Here is a 22,400-nt window from a genome sequence, read left to right as displayed (position 1 = left end):
AAAGCCGTTATCCGCCATGCACCCAACCGTAGGTTCAGTGCTGGGGGCACTGAAAACAGACAAGCCAAGTGTGATCAGACCAACCCTGGCTCTGCCTCTTCCTGTCCGTGGATGCCTCCAGGCCCGCTCCCCCCATGTGCCAAAGACCAGCTTCCTTCTCAACCTCTTGCAGCTTGGGAATTGAGACTACATAGTCAGGAGGTGTTGGAGCAGGTAACTCACCCCACATCCCACATAACTTACCTGTTTTTAGAGAGAACTGCCGATCTAACCCATGTAACAGCAAGGAGAACTGTGTATAAATTCTCTTACTTACGTATTTCTATGTTGGGGAAGAAAGAGTCAGTGTGCCAGGGAGTCCCAGACACCAAAATATAAATAAATCCCCTCTCGAAAATGTTCTTTTTTTTTTTTTTTTTTTTTTTTTTTTTTGGTTTTTTGAGACAGGGTCTCTCTGTGTTATCCTTGGCCATCCTGAACTCACTTTGTAGACCAGGCTGGCCTCGAACTCACAGCGATCCGCCCGCCTCTGCCTCCCGAGTGCTGGGATTAAAGGCGTGCGCCACCACGCCCGGCTGAAAATGTTCACTTTTTATAAATATTTTGAGGAAAGAAAATATAAGTGCAAATTTTTAAATGTGTAAATCTGTGTGAATTTTTAATTTAAAATTTAAAATGGATAAAGTCCTGCCTTTGGTGGCTTCTCTGTTCAACTTCATGATTCCTGCTATTTATTTTCTCTGCCATGAGGGGCAATTGGTTAAAAAAAAAAAAAAAAAAAACTTCCTTCACTGTTGCATGGATGATTTTTCACTAGTGAGAACAAAAACTGACTTTGAATGGGGTTTCAAATGTATTCACAAACAGATTGTACCGATTGTACCCGTGCACTGATAGGAAAGTGCTCTTCTGCCAGCCGTGTGTTCCTCTATAGGCAGGCAAGCACCCCTCGCGGGCATGCATTTAACCCGAAGGAAGGCCCTGCGGAGACTGCCTGTTAGAACTCAAGGCACCGAGCAGCAGCGACGTCTGTGACAATACAGCGCTAATCCTCACTTCCTCTTCTGTTTTCCTTTTGGCTTTGGTAAAGCCCGTCCAGGCCTTCTGCCCTCTAGGCAAACATGTAAGTCAAACTAGGTCAAATGGCTTCCTTCCCCGCTACCTCCAAAGGTAGAAACCTTGAGGGAGGAACACAGATTCTAAAAGAACTAGAAGGCATTTTTTTTTATCTCCAGAGAGAAGAGCAGTGAGAAAGCTAATGGTGTCTCCATTCTCCCTTGCGTACTTCTGTGTGAGGCCCTCAGGTAGACCCCTGCTCCCACCTTTGAAGCTGAAATGGCTGCTGAAATACCCCCCACCCCCAACCCCACTAGTGAAATGATGGAACTTTGAAGGAGCAGAGGAAGTTAGGTGATTGGGGGCTAGTTGAAATCGTTGTCAATTTAGTTGGCTTCTCTCTCTCTTCTCTCTCTCTCTCTCTCTCTCTCTCTCTCTCTCTCTCTCTCTCTCTCTCTCTACCTCCCCCTCTCTGTCTCTTTTTCTCTCCTCCCCCCTCTCTCCCCTCCCCCCCTTCCTGGTTGCCATGAGGTGACAAGGCCTCTACTACATGCTCACATCAAATAACCATGCACTGTGCCTCAGAAACCATGAACCAAAATAAGCCTTCCTGTGGATTACTCATTTACGCCCCAGGTACTCCACTCTACTGCTGTGAGGAAGGTAACACACTGTTCTCACCAAACTTGTCACTTTTCCTTTGATACTGTGAATTTCTATGACTTGTTCTAGTAAGTTCTTTCACACTTGGCCCATCTGTTCTCATTGCTTATAGTAGAAGTTTGTAATGTAGGCCTAGCCAGCAGCAGCTTTGTATAAGAATGTCAATGAGTCTTTGGTAAAATGAAATACTCTATTTGTGGGAAGTTGGTTAAATGATAATTTTATTTGACATTATTTGCCTAGGTTTTGGACTAAAACACATATTGTTTCAAAATGGGAAACACATCTACTTTTTTTTCCTCCCACATTTTGACTAATCTTTATCCTTATTTCATCTTCAACAATAACAAAAACCACTTACGAAGAAGGTTTGCATATCTAAATGGTAATGTATTTCTGCTTAAGAGAGTGAACATTAAAAATCGATTTCTAAACTGGGAACAAGGCTTATCTCTAATCTATTTCATAATCATCATCGTCATCGTCTACGCTGAGTCTAATGCTGGAAGAGTCTTCCGGTTTTGATCTCTTCTTGGCCTCTTTGCTTTTCTCGTTCTGGTGTAAATGATGCTCACATTGTCTCAGGATCTTCTTGGAGGACATCCAGCTCTCCCCTTGTCGCTCTGCTGGGGCTGCACACTGTCCTCCCTTCACATCCGTGCCCTTGGCCTTCAGGACTTCCCTGACTCGGAGGAGACTGCAGGTGCAATTCCAGGGGTTTCCTTCCAGGTAGAGGTGCCTGAGCCGAGGCAGCCCCTCCAGTGCCTTGAGGTCTAAGGCAGAGATCTTGTTGTTCCTCAGGTTGAGGACCTGGAGCTGTTTGAGGTCCCTGAGCTCCCTCTCAGCCATGTCCTGGATGGCATTGCCCTTGAGGTCCAGCCTGGCCAGGGTCTTAGGGAGCCTGCAAAGTTTAGAAAGAAACAGCATGAGGTGGTGCACACCTGTAATCCCTGCACTCTGGGAGGCAGAAGCGGCTAGATCTCTGTGAATTCCTAGCCATCCTGGTCTACAAAGTGAGTCTAGGACAGCCAAGGCTGCAAAGAGAAACCCTGTCTCGAAAACAAACAACAACAACAACAAAGAAAAGAACCAGAGGAAGGAAGGAAGGAAGGAGGGAGGGAGGAAGGAAAGAAGGAGGAAAGGAGGGAGGGAGGAAGGAAGGAAGGAAGGAAGTAAAAGTGGAATATTTTCTGATGTTTTGAACTGGCTACAACTGTCACACTATACAATAAAAAGTTCCTTTCCATCTAGGAAAAAAAAAGTCTGTACATATCAAAGGTAAGCCTTCCTTTCTGATTGTCACTGTGACTAACCATGAATAGGTAAAGTGGGAGCCACAGGAATGTTTGGAAGCCAGAAGCTGACGTGTTAATCGTAAGAAACTTGATAAGGATAATGGGTGGGACCAGAAAGCCTTCTGTTTTGTTTTTTAGATGAAGTGCTGAAAAGATTTTTAAGATTTATAAATGGATATAATAAACAGCATGGTATCTCTTAAAAGTTGAATAGTGGGGAGCCAGACAGATGGCTCAGCTGGTGAAGGTGCCTACTGCCAAGCTCAGCAACTTGAACTCAATTCCTAAAAGTCACATAATGGAAGGAGAGAACCAGCTCTCCCAAGCTGTCCTCTGACCTCCACATGTGTGCCCCACACAGACACATACACACAGGTGTAAACTAATGAGTAGATTATGAATAATTAAAGCAACAGTTGAGCAGTTAAGGATATGGTTGAGTAGTTACGGGGATAGTTGAGCAGTTAAGGGGATGGTTGAGTAGTTATAGGCATAGTTGAGCAGCTAAGGATATGGTTGAGTAGTTATGGGGATGGTTGAGTAGTTATGGGGATAGTCAGCAGTTAAGAGGACAGTTGAGTAATTAAGAGGATGGCTGAGCAGTTGAGGGGATGGTTGAATACTTATGGGCATAACTGAGTAGTTAAGAGGATGGTTGAGCAGTTAAGATAAAAGCAGATACATAGCTGATAGACTACCCACTCACATAGACACAAAATGATACACAGAGCCTGCTTAACTCTTCGGTCATAGAACTGAGAAGAATTTGAACGCACCCCCCCCACCCAATAAGTAAGTCAAAATAAGTAATTACATTGTAGATTTCAATTTTTTCCACATAAGTACCATTTTGATGCTTTTTAAAACAAAAATATCTTTTAAAATATCCCCCATCAATTTTTTTCTTGTGTCCTTGCTGGTGGCTACCCATGCCCAGTCAGCCAGTTTTGCGTACCACATACTTAGAAATCAAGACATACTTTTTACAGTGAATGCATATTGTGTTTGTCAGTGTAGATATTATCTGTGTGTATTGTTCCATCAGCAAAATTAGTTCCCTATGGATTTGGCTTACAGGCAAGGGATTCTAAACCACTATTTGAAATATCTGTCCCTAACCCTGGCTGATGATTTCACGAAAGCGGGCTGGTGTGTCCCAGTGTCTTGCAAATGCTTCTGGAATCTACGGTAAATGACATTTCTCACTCACCTCAGAGGTATGGACAGCAGCAGATTCTGCTCCAGGGCCAGGTTGGACAGCTGAGAACACCTCTGAAGGGCTCCAGCCTCAAACAAGCTGACAACATTGTTGTCTAGAAAGAGATGTTTCAGGTCTCGAAGGTCTTGGAATTCTGGCGCCGTCACTTTCTGAATGAAGTTGCCGCTACAGTCAAGCTTCTGTAACCTTGCTGGTAGCCTGGGAGGCAACATTTGAAGTCGGTTTTGGGACACCTCGAGAGTAGTTAAATTGGTAAGCAGCTGCGCCCCATCAATGGAAGACAGGAAGTTCTCTGACAGGTAAAGTTGGGACAGGTTCTCCAAGTGTCTCAAATCTCGAAACCTAACCACTTTGAGCTGGTTTCTCTCCATCTTTAAAGATAGCAAGGTTCTGGGTAGATTTGTAGGAATTTTAGTCAGGAAATTACCACTGAAACTGAGGAGCTGCAAATTCTGCAGAGAGGCGAAGACATTCCCTGGTACAAGGTGGAGTTTGTTGTTCTCCATGCTCATGGACTTGAGATGTGGAAGGCTCAGTGGTCCAGCTACAGATGCTATGTTGTTACCATCCACCACCAAACTTTGCAAACTGGTGAGTGAGGAGAGCATGCTGGGAGTCAGGGCAGAGATCAAGTTGTTCTTCAGTTCAAGGACTTTTAATTTCTTCAGCCCTTCAAAATCTGATCCATGCAGAACGCATATCAAATTATCATTTAATTTTAACACTTCAAGGTTGGCTGGGAGAACCCTGGGGACTTGTCGCAACTTATTTTTCCAAAGTTCTAGGGTCTTTAAGCTACTCAGGGTTTTGAAGGTATCGTTTTCTACAGACTCCGTTCCACTGGCCAGAAGAATAAAATCTTCCAGAGCCAACAGTCCAGTGAAGTCAGTTAGCTACGAAATAGCAATAACGCCAACAATAGTGATGGTGGTGACAGAGAGAAGGGAGTGGACAAGAAAAGAGAAAAATAAATTATGACTCTGTGAAAAAACAAATCACACACATTATCATTACAATACGAATGACATTTCAGATTCCCCTCTGGGTTGTTTCTTAAATTACTCTTTGGAATAATAATTTCAAATCAAGTCTAGATAATGCTTAAATTTCATTGGTAATTTCATACATGTTTATTATGCATTGACATTGTTACCACCCTTACTTTCCCCCTCCAACTCTTTCTGGATTCCCTTGAGAATCCTGACTAATACAGCTTCTGTCAGTGTAAGACTTTAAAAATACTCTGTCATACACTCTTGGCAGATACACGATATTGGTCAACTCTTACTACACATTTTTTTCAGAGCCTGGAAATGCTTTTCTAGGCAGAAGTGCTTACAAGTTGCACAATACGCCATGCCCTGGAGCATCCTTTTATTGCATTTCAATAGCCAGAAATTAAACAACCTACAAATGTCTCACCAAACTGTAAAAAAAAAATTCCTAAGCCTAAAAACTAAGATTACAAGAGGAAAAACATGAAAAGTAAAAGCTGGAATGTCATAGATTCTTCTGTCATTGGGATGTTAAACATTTTGTTATACAGGAATTTAGAAAATAAGCCTAACTATTTTCCACCCCAATTTATACTTCACCAAAGAAAAAATTCTCAAAGAGACAAATATATACATATGTCCTCACATAGTACACATTGGCACCGGGCTATATATTGCTGCTGGACGTTAGTGCTTTCTCAATGGTCCATTAACTACATGAATTAGTCCTATTCTCCATGACAAGTTTTTTCTTGCATTTGCTCACTATTTACAATTGCCAGGCACTTTCTGAAACACTCCCAACACCCAACATCCAAGTTCGCTATTGCCAATATTAGTATCAAGATGAGAAAACTAGAAAGTTGATGGTGAGAGACGCTCACCAAGGTCTATAGACTCCAAAGCCCTCCCTCCGTCAGCCACACCAGTTTTATTGTGTTAGGCCTATAAGCAACATGTTTCAAAAGGAACTCAAGACCTGGACACAAGTTCACACAGTTTTAGAAGAACATGTGTTTTATAAATGATCGTGTCCAGGTCTCCCAGCTCAGTGGTGAATTTTGGTCCTCTTTCGCCAAAAAGTAAGCAGCCCACTCCATTTCATGCTACATTCTGAAATGAGCTTTCCTGGGTATTTATCTTTCATATAAAGTCAGAAATAGACACAGACCTTCACTTCTCAACCTGCTGAGTACGGAAAAGAGGAATTTGATGTCACTCAAACTAAGAGATGGCAAGGAGCCAGATGCTTAATTGACTCATCTGGGGACTAGACAAAGCATGCTGTCAAAGTTTCAATTTGCTTTCTTTTCTACTTAGGAAGTACAGAGAGCTGCCTAGATTTCATATAGGTGCTGCCACATTCCTAACTGAATCTAGTAGCTAGCCTTTTTTCCTTTACTAAGCATGGGAGATATTTTCTTATTCTTTTTCTCAGAGTCAGCATGGATTAGTTTTGATGGCTTTTCATTAAAATAGCCACCATATAACCAGGCATAATGGTGCTCCTTTAATCCCAGCGCTCGGGAGGCAGAGGCAGGTAGATCGCTGTGAGTTCGAGGCCAGCCTGGTTTACAGAGCAAGTCCAGGATAGCCAAGGCTACACAGAGAAACCCTGTCTCAAACAACAACAACAAAATAAAAATAGCCACCATTTTTCTTAAAATTCATTGTTTAATTTTTTTTTCTGAGACAGGGTTTCTCTGTGTAGCCTTGGCTGTCCTAGACTCACTTTGTAGACCAGGCTGGCCTCGAACTCACAGCAATCTGTCTGCCTCTGCCTCCTGAGTGCTGGGATTAAAGGCGTGCACCACCATGCCCGGCTCATTGTTTAAATTTTTACAGATTATGATCACTGACTCTTAAGAGAGGAAAACCAAGGCTTAAGGAATTAAAATTACCAAGTGGTGGTGGTACACACCTTTAATCCCAGCACTGGGAAGGCAGAGGCAGGTGGATCTCTGTGAGTTCAAGGCCAGCTTTGTCTACATAGTGAGTTCTAGGACAGCCAGGCCAGTTACACAAAGAAACTCTGTCTCAAAAAAATAAAATAAAATAAAAAATAAAATAATAAAAATTGAAGTTGCCTGCTGAAACATATGCTGCCAGCAAGTAGAAAAGTTGCCAGCATGGGTTTCTTATTCAAGTGTATAATTTTTAGGAACCTATGGCTTTGGCAGATATTTAAGTAGAGAATGTAGAATTCTGGCAATACCTAAAGTAAAAAGGGGCATCTATTATTTTGGGGGGGGGAACACAAGGGATAGGTGACAGTAGGAAAAGAATTTGCCAGACCAGATTTCCCCACTCCATGACCTCTGCAAGGATGTGCTCACGAAAACGGAAAGAGCCGCCTTTGCCCTAGAGCTAGCCTTGGCAAGGCCGGTGGCTCAGTCAGACTTCTGAATGAGAAGGAAGCAATGGTGCAGTGGGCAGCAGGTTTGTTCCTGCTGGCTGTCTCAGAGGTGCTGCTTCCAGTTTCAGTCCGAGGCAGGCTGTGGTTCAAATGTCACACACACAGAGAAGCCGCACGCACTACAGTTGGACTCTTCATAGGTTTAATATAGGACAAAACTGCCAACCCCACAAAGAGATGGCTTCTGACCTGTATGAAGCAAGCAGCAAGTAGTTTCTAAAGCAGTCTTGAAATTCTTTTCTGGTTATGAAAGGAACATTTAGTCTCTAAAAACTGTCTTAAGGCCCTGAGGAAAGGTGGAAAGAAATAATCTGTAATCTAACTATTAAATTACCCAGTTAAAAATCAATATAACAGATGGGTGAAGTGGTGCTTGCCTTTAATCGCAGCACTCAGGAGGCAGAGGCAGGTTTCTACACAGAGAAATCCTGTCTTTAAAAAAAAAAAAGAAAAGAAAAAATCAATAGAACTTCTCTTAAATACACACACACACACACACACACACACTGTACTTTAGAATAATTTTAATTTACTATCACAACTATATTCACATTTGACCCCTGCCATAGAAGAAAATATATCATTTGGTCTTGTAGAAGTCTGAATGACAATAGTGAAGTGAATTTAGTTCTGTTTTGCAGATGTGGACACAAAGAACTGAATCTGCACCCACCCCACCCCCAAACAGGGGTGAACTTGGTAGAAAAACATGAGGAATACAAAAGAGTAAATATGACTCTGTAAGAGTAAGTTTTATTTACCTGGTTCGCCTGTCCGCCATCTGCTAACCTAGGCCTGGTTCTAGAAGCTTCCAGCCTCCATACAATCTCATCTAATTCTAGAATGTTTTCAGCCTCTGAGGCTTATGCTGAATAAGCTCACTCTTTCTAGCTCTTTCTGAACACTTGCTGGCTAGTTCAGCTCAGTTGTTCTGGCTCAAATTCCTCTCCAAGCTGACTGATTCAAGCTGGCTTCTCTTGGCCTCTGAATTGCTCTGCTTGGTCTCAAGCTAATTCCAGCATCTGTTCTAATCTTCTGGCTCCTCATTCTCTGGCTCATTGTGGCTTCACCTGTGTCTAAAGTGTTCTCTCTTCAACCTCTCTCTGTAAAACTGCGCTCTCTCTCTCTCTCTCTCTCTCTCTCTCTCTCTCTCTCTCTCTCTCTCTCTCTCATATTCTCTGTGCTGCTCCCTTAAGTATCTTCCCTTTTCTCTCTCTTCTCCTCATAGTTGGGCTTATCCTCTTCTATCAAATCTTTCTCTGGTTCATCATATTTTCTGTACCCAATTAAACATCATTTTCAGGCCAGGCGTGGTGTCATATGCCTTTAATCGCAGCACTTGGAAGGCAGAGGCAGAGGCAGGCAGATTGTTATGAGTTTGAGGCCAGCCTGGTCTACAGAGTGATTCCAGGACAGCCAGGGATACACAGAGAAACCTTGTTTCAAAAAACAGGCCAGAGGTGGGGAGGTGGGGTGGTGTCTGTGTCTGGAATATCTGAAGAATGCTTGCAATGTGATAATTAAGATTCAAGCAAGCCAATTTAAAAATAAGCAAATAATTTGCACTTATACTTCTCCAAAAATGTTATACAAATGACCAACAAACAAATTTTAAAAATTAAAATTCAGTGTCATTAAGCAGTGCAGAATCATAAATCAAAACTGCAGTGAGATACTGCCTGAAACACATTAAGATAGCTACAGTCAAAAAGAAAGGGAGACAGTGAATGCGGATGAGGATGTGGGGAAGTTGAAAACGTCAAATTTGCTACAGGAATGTAAAATCAGGTATCCACTGTGGAAAATAGGATGACAGTTCTGCAAAATGCTAGTAGAGTCTCCATTTCATGTAAAAAAAAAAAATTACTATATAGATACCAAAGAAAAGGGACAAGCTATGTCCATATAAAAACTTCAGTACTGAAATACACGTATTCATAGTAGCATGGCTCACAATAGACAAAATGAAGAAACAATACAAAATTCTGATAACTACAGTGCATAACAACCTATCATATATATCATATATAAGTGTCACACAGATAGAGAGATAGAGAGATAGAGAGATATGTGGAAGCAAATTCTGACATAGGCTATAGTAAGTAAGGATAAACCTTGAGACTATTCTGCTAAGTGAAAGAGGCCAGTCACTGAAGACTCTAAGTACAGGGAGAAAGACTGAATTCAGTTTGAAGAATGTTGTTTTGCAATCCTTCTTTGTATCTAAGCAAAGTAGCCCAATGGCAGCTGAATAAATCTGAAATGTGGGAGAGCTCTGGATTAGAGATTCAGGTAGGGGAGCTATCGTCACTGAGGTCACATAAGAACATCTAATGGGAAAGGGGAGGTAGAACTGTAGAGAGAAATAAATAAACGGAAAGTTAAAATGGAGAGGTGTGTTCATATAGTTTCACAGGGAGAAGAAGGCACACATTTCTGGAAAATGGAAGTGTGCGGCTGGGATTTAGAATTTTAACTATAAGGAACCGGGAGGCATCAGACGGCAGTGACTTAAAGAATCAACAAGAAGTGAGGAAGCTGAGACAGGCAGAGTCTGGAAATCACAGGAGTGGGAGGGAGAGGAGGAACAGAAAAATGGGGACTTTAGTATTGTAGTAAAAGGAACAAGTGTGTGGCGTAGAATAGGCTCAGAACAAAGCGCTAGGGAGGAATGGCTCCTGCTGATGTGGGGGCGGAAAACGCCAGAGCACCTCTGGGGAGAGGCGAGAAGGGTGCAGTGTTAGCACACACGGAGAGTGAAGAAAGAGAGGTTTGTCATGACCTGTCATCACAATGGAACACCGGGCACCTGTTGAGGATGGGGTGACAGCACCGACTAGGAAGCCCAGAACTGCAGTGGAGTTGTAGAAGATTGTGAGTGAGTGTAGGGAGAACCTGGGCAAAAAGAAGAAAAACGATGCACAGGACGTAGATGAGGCTGGATACTTTGCGTTCATGGTGACTCCAAGCCGCCTGGCTCTGTGAACCTCTCCAGCAGGATACACTTGTCCGGGGACAGGAGGGACAGAGGAGGGGACGGCATCCCCCTTTAATATTGAGACCTTGCTGGAAGATAATTGAGTGTGGGAGACAGAGAGGGAAGGGGTAGAGGAAGAAGGGAACTAGGAAATAAACTGGGTATCTGGGAGAGCATGGGTAAACGTCAGGCTCCACATCTCCACAAGTTAAAAAGAGAGGCAGCAGGGGGCTGGAGAGATGGCTCAGTGGTGAAAAGCACTGACTGCTTTCCCAGAGGTCCTGAGTTCAATTTCCCAGCAACCACATGGTGGCTCACAACCATCTATCGTGTGATCTGATGCATACTGTATACACAATAAATAAATCTTTAAGAAAAACTATTTAAAAAAAAAAAGAGAGAGGCAGCTAAATGGAGAAGACTGGAGAAGGTCACAGTGGGAAAAGGACCCATGACACATAACTTTAATAGGGCCAAATGATGCAGCTAAGGTGGCTGAGGCAAAGGGGAACTGAGGAGAGATGCATTTTGAAAACAAGGGACCACGAGACTGGGACAATAGACTAGATATCCGGAAGATGCCCAAGAAGATGAAGGACTTGGGATGGGGGCGGGGGAAGACAATAAGCAGAGAAGAGGTCAGACATACAGTGTAAAGTGGGCAAAAGGACAAGAGGACTGCTATGGGTCAAAAACATGAACCTCAGAGAAGTAGGAATTTTTACAGGCAAGTCTGACAAATAAAATCCCTCTTATCCTAAAGGCAGAAGCAGAATTTTTAGGCTTTTATCCTAAATCTCAAATATGACATTTACAGTCCCAAACAGTTAAATCTTATGAACAAGTAATAAACCCATTAAAGTGCTGCTTAAAGTAGTGTTTATAATTAAGTCAAAAAATTTGTGTTACTAGTAATCTTTATTCAAAGATGCTTTTCTTTACATAGGGGCACTAGTCCTGTTAAACCGGAACTAAACAAATAGAATATACATTGTATCCCCCTCAGTCATAGTCATAGGGGAAGGGAGTAAGGGGAAAATGGGAGGGAGGGAGGAATGGGAGGATACAAGGGATAGGATAACAATTGAGATGTAATATGAATAAATCAATAAAATATATTTTTTTAAAAAAGAACATACATTGTATACTGTAGAATATACATTGCATTAAATGTATCTAAGTGAAATATGGTCACTTGAGGCTTTTTGTTTCCTCAAGAAAACAATCTGCTTTCATCAATCTTTCTGATGTGACCTGCCCGTCCAAGAGACAATTGACAGAGTTAAAGTCATGGAAATGGCAATGTTACTGCTCAATAAGCCTAAAAGGGGGACAAATTGACTCAATCGATAACAGAATTCGATGAGTCATCAATTGACAACAAAGTGGCAAAATAGGATTAGTACCAGACTCTGTAGGCAGCTTAGGTCACAGAACAAATATTTAAGTGTCTCACATTTACCCAGCTGTCTTGCCTAAATGCTAAGACCCAACAGGCAAGGTCAGAGTTGCTCTCTGGTATTAGGCGCTACGAGAGTAGGTGGGAAAAGCAAACAGATAGGGATGCTTGTACATACTGAGCCTTGATAGTAACCCCATGCCATTTTTGTTAAACTAAGACACTCCAGTGGAAAATTCTGAACCAAATGAAAAGTGCCTAGATGCCTCTATTTGGAAGACAGACAGCTTCACCTAAAGTCACTTAGAAAAGGGGCTAATCTAGTTCTCAAAGGCCTAGCTCCTTATCTCTTGGGCCTCTGAGGTGGTAGCAGTGAATACTGAAGGGAAATCGCCAGAGACTTTTCTACCTAGAAGAGGACTTATCTAATGCAGCCTTCACACTTCATCAAAGATTTGAGAGAGAGAGAGAGAGAGAGAGAGAGAGAGAGATTTGCTAGTAGTTTGTCTAAGATGGTCATGTACCTAGCAAGAAAGAATCCTTGTCTTCTGATGCCTTCCAAAGCACCAAAAATCAAGAATAAAATTTCTTTAAACTTGGCAAAAGTCAGACAAAATTGCAGGACTGCTTCCAGAGTCCTCTGGATACAGAAACAAGAAAATTATCAAGCCACATCATGAGAATTGCACCTAACTTAACAAAATTAAAGCCACATAGCTCTGGGTTCTCACACAGGCCAAGCACCTGACCGGCTGCAGATTTGTAGGAATCAGTCTGATCTGCCAGTTCATCTTGCTAGTCTTATGACCCTCTGTTCTGATTCCTATGGGGTAAAAGAAAACCTTTTCCTTTGAGGACTTGTTCTCCATGCAGGGCCCTGTGCTGTTTAAGAAAGAGCCCATTCTTCATGTGTTCTTTGCCACAGCTTGGTTTGTTGTTGCTTTTCAATTGTTGAATAAAAATTGAAACATATTTCTGACTTTCAGGGCTGGCTATATGTGGCTAGTTTTCTAAAAAGAGATCTCTAGGGGCATAGAGCATCTCGCTTATGCACAGCAAGCAGGAAGTACAACAGCTTAACTTGAGAATTAGCAATTTTCAATTAGGATGACTGAAGTTAAAAAAAAAAAATCCCCATGTTCATCCCACACCGTGCTCCAAGAATAAAACCGTAGCAACTTCAATGGAGAATGATATGCTCACCTGAAGGTGCTGGATTCTGCTGTGGCTGATGTAGAGTCTCTTGGTGGTAGGAGGAATGCCTGGCGGTATTTCCTGGAGCCTGTAGCATTGCACAGACTGCACAGCATCACAGCTGCATCGGCCTGGACAGTTAGCGCTGAGGCCATGGCTAAGAGAGAGCCACGAAAGCAAAGCGCAGAGCAGGTGCATCTTCTGAAACAGAGGTTTGCAGGTAGCAAGCAACTGTTTAGGTGACACCTTACTCTTTATACCATGGACGCTGATAACAGAATCTTATGAATGTGTACTCTGTCCGTGTGAGAAGACAAGGCAGAGAGAAACCTCCATTTGCTCCATTTGTCTGGGTTAGCAATCATTACAAAGAGGAAGGGCGTAAACATTGATAAGCTGCCTTAATATCTCTAGGTGAACAAAACCCTACGTTATTTATGGCTTGTGAGTCTAAACTGCAAACACTTCTATTATCTGAAGTTTCCCCGTTTTGTTAAATGTGACACTGAGGAATTAGTGGAAAAAGACAAAGAGCTGTTTTATAGTGGGCCATAAAACCTTTGCATTTTCTGTGACCCTATATTAAAACCATTTTTGCAAGACCTCGGCAAGCAGGTGTTTTCTTCCCACATTAATTATTAAGGGGAAATAGGCAGGCTCTCTACTTGTTACTGTTTTGGTGACATTTTATTGCTAGATGAAACAATGGGTTGCAATGTGAAATATTTAGAGCTGCAGATAAGGAGCTTGGTTTATCTATCTCTTAATTCACCCAAATACAATGTTTTTGGGGAAGAATATCTTTCTCACTCAAAAATGTTAACTCTATTAAAAACAAAACACTAAGTACATCTATTAACTTTATCTTCTTGTAACAATGGCACAAAGGGTCTTTGTTTTCTTCACGGGGATTTGTAAATTGTGGCATCTTGTACAGGTGTAGGTGGACAGGGTCATTTATACAGGATGTTCTGTGCTGGGGCTTTTTGGCCTGCACAGGGCATCCCTGCTGAAGCCTTCAAGAGTGGTTAACAGCTGAACTGTGTGCTGCTGAGCCTCAGCAAGTGGTCCAAAGCAACCTTTTACTGCAGAAAAGCCTCTCCAGCAGCCCCTCAGCTCTTCCCCTGCACGGCCATTTGCAAGCAGTTTCTTTGGCCTGATAACCAACTGCTGTGATTTCCAGAGGCCTGGTCCTATGTGCCTTTCTGGTGTTTTGTTTTGTTTTTGTTTTTGTTTTCATATTTGCTTGGTTTTATTTTATTTTATCAGAGACAAAGAGTGACGCAAAGTTTCTTTTCCACCAATGTTCTGGCTTTCAATACCTTATTGCTTTTGTCTTATAATAGTTATTTTTTTAACTTTTCGAAATTTCCCAATATCAAAGTATATCATTGATTTTTAAAAGCTGGAAGAAACTTTAAAAGGGCAGTCAAGATGGCTTTGTGGGGAAAGGCACTTGCCTACAACCCTGATGATCTGAGTTCGATCCCTGATACCTATAGTTGAGAATTGGCTCTCAAAGGCTGTCCTCTGATCTTTGTCTCTGTCTCTCTCTCTCTCCCCAAAATGTAATAATCATATTAAGAAAAAAATATAGCAAGGAGTGGGGAAAGTCAACTTTAGTTCTATCTCAAAGTTAAACGTTGTCCTTCTAGGCATGTTCTATGCTTAGGCTTTGAAAAGACAAGAGAAATGCTCACTAGGCATCTTATATGAGTCTGTGTGCTACTAAACAGGTGACTTTAAATTGCTTTTGTGTTTTATAGTATCTAATCTGGAGGATGAGAGCTCCTTTCATTATTTATTTTGCTAGGAAGGGCCATAGACCTAGCATGGTGGAGCACCGTAATCCCAGCTCAGGACGCTGAGGCAGCGGGGCAGTGAGTTCTGGGAAAGTCTGTTCTATATAGGAAGACTTTAAAAAGAGAAAAGAAGCCGAGTGTGATGGTGCATGCCTTAATCCCAGCACTCAGGAGGCAGAGGCAGGTGGATCACTGTGAGTTCGAGGCCAGCCTGGTCTACAAAGCAAGTTCAGAACAGCCATGGCTACATAGAAAACTCTGTCTCAAAAAACAAAAACAAAAAGAGAAGGAGAGAGAGAGAGACAGAGACAGAGAGAGAGAGACAGAGACAGAAAGAGAGAGAGACAGAGAAAGGTGGGGGGGAGAGGGAGAGAGGAGAAATAAGCACAGGAACTGGCCCCACTTCTTTCTGCTGGCATCTGGAGCTTGTACACTCTGACCAAGGGCTAGCCACATATGCTTGAGGTTCCTCGTGAACTTGAGTCCCTAAGATCAGGGATAAGGTTCCTCACAGAGAATTCTGAACCCTTTTGATGGTGTTACCAGGTTTCCTGCGGGAAGGAAATGCCAGTAGAGGAATACGATGTGTTTCTCAAGCACAGAAACACAATGATTTCCCCCCAACAGCTCTATTCAACGTGCAGCCCAGAATCTAGATTTAACCTTTCAGCACAGGAAACAACAGTCTCAAGGAATTATCTTTGCATTTGAACTGGGCTCGGATTAGGGTTTGGTGCAGCTTCTCAAACCAAGTTTCTTCCTGACTTATTATCATGATTATTATTTGTTGTTATGTTTTTTAAGAAACTTTATTTTCTATCCACTCCCTTTCTGTTTTGCTTAATTTGTTCACAGGAGAGCTGCCAAACAATCCATGGTTGTACCAACCCATTTAGTGGCCTGAGCAGTGAAAGTTACAGACCAGTCCCCAGGCGCAGCCTCGGCACTCCAGCTTTCAACAGATGGGTTCAGCTGTTACGGATCTTGAGAACAGTCTGCCACCTCAGGCTGAGCCACAGTGAATTTAGGAGCTGGCACAACTCTACACGCCAGTCTTTGTCATTGGTAACGGCCCTTTCAAACATTCCTTCCTCGTCTTTATCTGTTGTTCAAGCATGACCTCTCATGTGTGCTTACAGGAGGTGGTGCCTCCTGTGCACAGAACTTCCCGGGCCATCGTCCACCATACCACAGTGGCCGAGGGAGCTCTCCTGTTGCATGAATTGGCCATGTGGATATTGCAGAGGAGAATCTGTGTACAAAAGAGACCTCTGTGAGGTGTTGCTGCCTAGTCCCGGGACCTGTCACCATTAGAAGACGCACCTCCTGGAAGGTTGCTTGAATGAGGTTCGTGAAGGGCCTTGGGATGACGCTACCAGCAAGGAGAATGGCTCCAGTGGCAGTAGTACATTTCAGTAAAGCTCCCTGGTCAATGTTCCTAGAAGGGATGAGACCCTGGCATCAGCAAAGTTCTCATTGCCAACAATGGTTTGAGCTTCCAGCACCTTCTCCTGGGTCCTTTTAAGATTTCTGATGTAGATAAGATGCCTTCACTTCTCCTCTTAGATGTGACCATCTGTATGGAACTCAAGGTAGGTGCCACCTAAGTAGGTTCCTGCTTCGAGGGACCCCTCTTCCTTGGTTTGCAGGATCTCAGGAGCTCCAGGCATGGCGGGAAAGTTTTCCTTATGTTATGACCGGAATCAAGAGCAGTAGCATATGGGCCCTTCCCGGGACAGCAGGAAAGTGAAATGAAACTATAGAGTCATTGGCCTCTAGTGGGTAACAGGCAGGGATGCTCTGGTAACACCCTGCAGGGACAGGATGCCACCCACAGGAAGGAATATTTACAGTCCAAAATGTCAATAGTGCCATTGTTTAAAAAAATAAAAACTGCAGGAAACTCAAATAGATATTGACCTTTCCTGATTTATTAAAAAAAAAAAAAATCAAGGATCAGAAATAATTGGTATGTATCCTGAAATTATATTCTGGGAGCCATTACTACAAAAGGCACCATGAAGAACTCTGTAGAAATTGTTTTTAAATGATTGTTGCTGTTGTATTAAATGGAGGATTTAACTCGTTTTTGACGATTTTAAAATCCATTTTGATGGATTTTAATTGTCACAGGATGGTCTCATGAGAAAACTTATAGATAATATTCTTTTTAAAAAAGATTTATTTATTTACTTATTATGTATATAGTGTGTACCTGCAGGCCAGAAGAGGGCATCAGATCTCATTATAGATAGATGGTTGTGAGCCACCATGTGGTTGCTGGGAATTGAACTCAGGACCTCTGGAAGAGCAGCCGGTGCTCTTAACCTCTGAGCCATCTCTCCAGCCCCAAGATAATATTCTTGATAACCTTTTCCCTATGATTCATAGAAAGCTGAAGTACAGAAAAGAAATTGACTTATCTAAATCAGACCCCATCTGGCACTAGGCATATCAATTCATGCTCCTACTACAAACTGGCTAGCTAAGTCATAAATAGAAAGGTTTTTCAAAAATAAAAACACATGGATTTCTTAGTTTTAAAAAATATCTTAAGGATTTAAAAAAATATGGACCCAATTCTTTCAAACTTGTTTATTCTTGAGCACGTTGAGCAAAAGCGTAAAAGTAACAGAAAAAAACAGATACTTCATTTTTGTTTTATTTTCTTCTATAAAATGAAGGCATCTGGGAATAGTGGTACATATTTACAGTACCAACATAGAGTTCAGGACTAGCCTGGTCTACAAAGCAAGTCTCAAAAAACAGCTCTGTCCAAGCATTCTTGCATTCTCAAATTGAAGTACTAGGCAAAGACAATGTTGGCGGTATTTACAATGAAAGCTCTTGGGGGAGGGTGCTTATAGAAGTAAGCTATCAGAAACATAAACGAAGATGGTTAACGAGGGGGAGTTCGTGTTTGATCTGTGAGGACTGACAATCGGAGAGGTAAACAGTAACTTGACAGTGAATAAAGAGAAAGAATCAATGACCGGTAAAGGCTGATAGGCACTGATAGATAGAGGTCTATCTATCAACCAGCACAGACAATGCGCTGTGGGGGGAGAGCCAATGAAGAGTGTAGAGCAGGTCACCGTGGAGAACGGAGAGTTAGTCTTGACGGTGCGAAGGAATACAGATATAGCAATGAGAACTGAAAACGTTTTGTCATGCTTTCAGGCTGCATACTCCATACCAAATATAGCATCTGAGATCCTTTAATTGTGGAACAGGAAAAATAAGTTTTAAAGCCTAAATTATACTGGACTTAATAAACAAGGCAGAATATTGCTAAATAAACCTCTCTATGTTGGAAAATATTACTTAAAATTTAAAGACTAATGTGTATTTTAGAAATATGGTAATCCATTAGACAGCATAAAAAAATCTATTTAGACCCCAGGCGTGGTGGCGCACGGCTTTAATCCCAGTACTTAGGAGGCAGAGGCAGGTGGATCGCTATAAGTTTGAGGCCAGCCTGGTCTACAAAGCAAGTCCAGGACAGCCAAGGCAAACACAGAGAAACCCTGTTTCAAAACACACACACACACACACACACACACACACACACACACACACAAATCTATTTAGCTATGCTCTGTTGCACACATGAAAGGTATATTTGAAAAGCACCTGCTTTCAGAATTTCCTAGGTAAATCACCATCACAGTTATGCACAGTTGCAGCATTCCTGCCATAGTTTATGAGGTTTTTTAAAAAGAAAGAGAGGGAGAGACACAGAGACAGAGAGAGAGAGAGCGAGTACACATGCACATTTGTGTGTAGAGAGGCTGGAAGATGCCCTCAGGTGTCTTCTTTTGTCACTCTCCAACTTGTTTTTGAAGCAAGGTCTCTCCTAGAAACAAGATCTCATTGGTTCAGCTGGATGTGCTGACCAGCAAGGCTTCGGAACCCTCCCGTGTCTCTGCCTCCAAGTGCTAAGGTCACAGATGTGCATCGCCATATCTGGCTTTTTTTAATGAGGGTGCTGAGGGTCCCAACTCAGGCCTTCATTCTTGGATAGCAAACACTTTATTCACTGAGCCATTCCCCCAGGCCAGCTGGGATTTCAATACAAGCATGGACATCTTAGGCTTACATTCTAAGGTGTTTCATATGACTACCTCAAAGAAACTTAAACGGGAATGAGTCCATAGCTTCATGTGAGAAAAAAAGAAGGAAGGCAGGGTGGCTGAGCCAATCCTAAATCACTCTATGAAAATTCTCCCATTTTTAGATTAAGACAACAAGCAGTTTCCCCACTTATATGAAAAGAAACAAACAAAGGAAGAATGAGGCTAAATAAATCACCTAGAAGGCTAAATAAATCACCAAGAAGTGATCAAATTAAGTTCTTTTGCATGGTTTTCTCAAAATTATAATTTGTAGCAATTTCATGTAATAAATATAGTGATTGTGAAATAAGCACAATATTCCGAGGCTTCCCCACATTGATAAAATTAAATGGGGATAGACTTGTCTTGTGTTTCTTTATTCATCATACAACTGTTTACTTAATCTCTTTTCCTATTCCTGACAGGGATATAGAAAATTAATGGGAATGAGTGATGCTTAGTATAAAGCCTTCAACAGAGTACAGCTTAAAACTCACGAGTCTCACTACCCTGTTCAAGGCAGATTTTCCATGGAGTTTCCAGCGTCATCACTACTTGGTAGTGATCTAGAAGAATCTACACCACTCACTGCCTTCACAGCTACCAAGGGACACACAAGAATCTTCCCTGTCTTTCTAGTTTCCGCAGTCTTCACTCTGTTTGTCTTTAGTGGTGAAATTCAATATGAACAAAATAAGATTGTGGAGCTAGGATTCTAAATCCCAGGAATCATGAGGCAGGGACGGCACGACTGCTAGAAGTTTTAGGCCACCCTGGTGTATACATATAGCAAGCTCCAGACCAGCCAGAGAAACATAGCAAGACCCTGTCTCAAAACGACAATGGCAAAAATAAAACCAGAGTAGTTTTAGTTACACCGTGTTATTTTAAATCACAGAAGAAAGGTCTATGAGTTATTGGAAATATCTTCCAATCCAACTGAAAACAGAACTACCACAGTCTTTGTTAAGCCACGTGAAAACAAATGCCACAAGTGCTGAAAAGACAAGACACACAAAAACAAATCCTGGGAAAAGACCAGGCAGCAAATGCAGATAGTGCATACTGACAGCAGGGGGCAGCACCTGACCACGGAGCCTCTTTTTTCACCTTGCCGGTCTAGTGTCAAAATCCCAAACCAAAGTAGACACAGCTATTAGGCAACCTCATAAGCATTTAAAGTCATCACTAAATACTAAGATGGTGAGCACATAGGATGTGGCAGCTACACACACACACACACACACACACACACACACACACACACACACACATTTTTAAAAACCTCATTCTGTAAACTATGGGAGGAAAGTTGTAACTGTGGATAACTGTGAGAGTTAAGAAAAGTCACTATTTACCTAGGAAATCCTAAAAGCAGCTGCTTTTCAAACATACCTCTGACACATGCAACAGAGCAACATAGATTTTCTATTCTTCTGCATCCTATAGCTAATGACAGAGACAAGTAAGAAAGCTACCTACATTGAAATGCCTGCTGGGTAGCATTACTAAAATGTTTAAACCATCCTCAATTCTCTTCTTTAAAAAGTAATTATTCTTACTGGAGGATGTTTTGAGAATGAAAGAAATAGCTCTGATACACAGCACATTCTTAATAACCGAAAGCTATTGTTATTGTAGTTTTAAGTATTTTCCCATTCTCAAACAGTAATTAAAAAAAAAATCAATTTCCTGGAAAAAAAGTATCACTAAAGAAAATGGACTGGAATTTCCGAAATGTTCTTGCAAATATTGTACACGAAAATACAACAGCTTTGTGGGGGAGGGGGGAGGCAAAGAGGCTGGAAAGAGAGTTTAGCAGATAAGAGCATTGGCTGGACAGGGTTTGGCTCCCAGCACTCACATGGTGGCTAACAACATCTGTAACTCCAGTTCCAGAGGATCTGGTACTTTTGTTCTGGCCTTTGTGAGTACCATGAAAGCATGTGGTGCATAGAAATACATATACATATAGGCAAAACACCCCCTATGTATGATATATATCACATATGACATATATCATGTGTGATATATATCATATATATGTATATAATCTCACAGGTTTAGTACACACCAATATAGAAGTGCCCATCCTCTTTCAATGTTGGCTGTCATATATATGACATGTACATATATATGTATATAAATACACATGTATTTGCATAAGCCATAACACTTTCTGTTTGATGCTAACCAGTCTTGCACTGGAGTACCCACAGTGCAAACTAAATCCGTTGTTTCTTAATTTTTATTGCTACTGCTTTGATGAGAGGCACACGGTGCCATACAGGTTTTGATTCATGCTTGAATAAAAGCGTCTATCGCAAGAACAGCTTACAAAAGATTCTGCACTCATTCTCCGAATACTCTCGTAGGCGAGGCAGGAGACACAATTCCTGCCAGCCTACTCTAATTAGTCTGACTTCTTTCCCTTCCGGACTGTCTGCTCTTGCATTAGCCAGGGGTGGAGTTGGGGAAGTGGAAGAGATGGGAGGCGGAATATAAAGAAAGCCCTTGTTCGACGCTCCCCAGTGCGCACAACACTGGAATTAAAAGTTCTGAGAGCCTCGCTAGCTTACGAGCTCAGCTTGAGCGAGGGTCGTTTCATTAGCTGTTATGTCCTCGGTGCCTGCACCCGGGACATGTATTCAATGTTAATGAACATATGAAAATGACAGGTGGGGAGGGGCACTATAAAAATAACCACGGCATTCCAAGTGGTTGTTTTAGAAATATATGATGTGTGGTGTAGTAAGATGAGTGCCCTGTGTCAAGTATTAACACTTTCACTTTACCTTAATGCTAAGTGAAGTAAATTTTGGAAACTAGGATCCCAAGTTAAGTAACACCAAGGTGGGGCAGCTAGCATGGGATAGGCTTGTCAATCACACGAGGGAGCATGGATTCAGCAAAACTTGGTCAGCAGCTTCCATGGGCAGCTTCAGGCAGTTTCTTACTGGAATGCACGGCCTGGCTCACAAGAACAACCAGTGCGCACACACCCTACCAGACCTAAAAGCGAACTGAAAAGCCAAAGGGAAAACGTGGCTATTGCGCATGCTCACACGGCCCTCGGCGCTCCTACCCAAGCCCCTAGACGCCCCTACAGCAACTTTCCCAGGCAACTGTGGGAAAGGGTTCCCGCCCACTGTGAAGCCAAACTGGCGGAAGCCAGTCCCCTCTGCGACGTGGAACCTTTCCCTGCGTCCGGCCTTTCCCACTCGCAAGTGGACGCCGCACCCGTCCGCTTCTCAAGGCTGTGCCAGTCG

The 22,400-nt window shown here is 42.2% G+C and overlaps 1 protein-coding gene across 4 annotated transcripts; it reads right to left on the bottom strand.

The window, feature by feature from the left end:
- Positions 1 to 1,929: 1,929 nt before the first annotated feature.
- LOC311595229 (nephrocan-like) lies at positions 1,930 to 22,397 on the bottom strand. 4 transcript variants are annotated; one of them, XM_084777725.1, is made up of 5 exons: positions 22,327 to 22,393; positions 21,927 to 22,154; positions 13,224 to 13,415; positions 4,225 to 5,126; positions 1,930 to 2,620 (listed from the first exon to the last, which is right to left on the bottom strand). In XM_084777725.1, the coding sequence occupies exons 3-5, from the start codon at positions 13,410 to 13,412 to the stop codon at positions 2,173 to 2,175; spliced, it is 1,539 nt and encodes a 512-aa protein (XP_084633851.1). In that variant the 5' UTR covers positions 13,413 to 13,415; positions 21,927 to 22,154; positions 22,327 to 22,393; the 3' UTR covers positions 1,930 to 2,172. The 4 variants fall into 4 exon arrangements, with proteins under 4 accessions (XP_084633851.1, XP_084633850.1, XP_084633852.1 ...); XM_084777724.1 differs by having other exon boundaries at positions 21,927 to 22,397; XM_084777726.1 differs by lacking the exon at positions 21,927 to 22,154 and having other exon boundaries at positions 22,372 to 22,397.
- Between the last annotated feature and the right edge of the window lie 3 nt (positions 22,398 to 22,400).

This window comes from Acomys minous, assembly GCF_964271855.1.
Source record: "Acomys minous genome assembly, chromosome: 3".
NCBI classification, from domain to species: domain Eukaryota; kingdom Metazoa; phylum Chordata; class Mammalia; order Rodentia; family Muridae; genus Acomys; species Acomys minous.
Note: the sequence above shows the minus strand (reverse complement) of the source record. Positions and strands in the feature narration are given on the sequence as shown.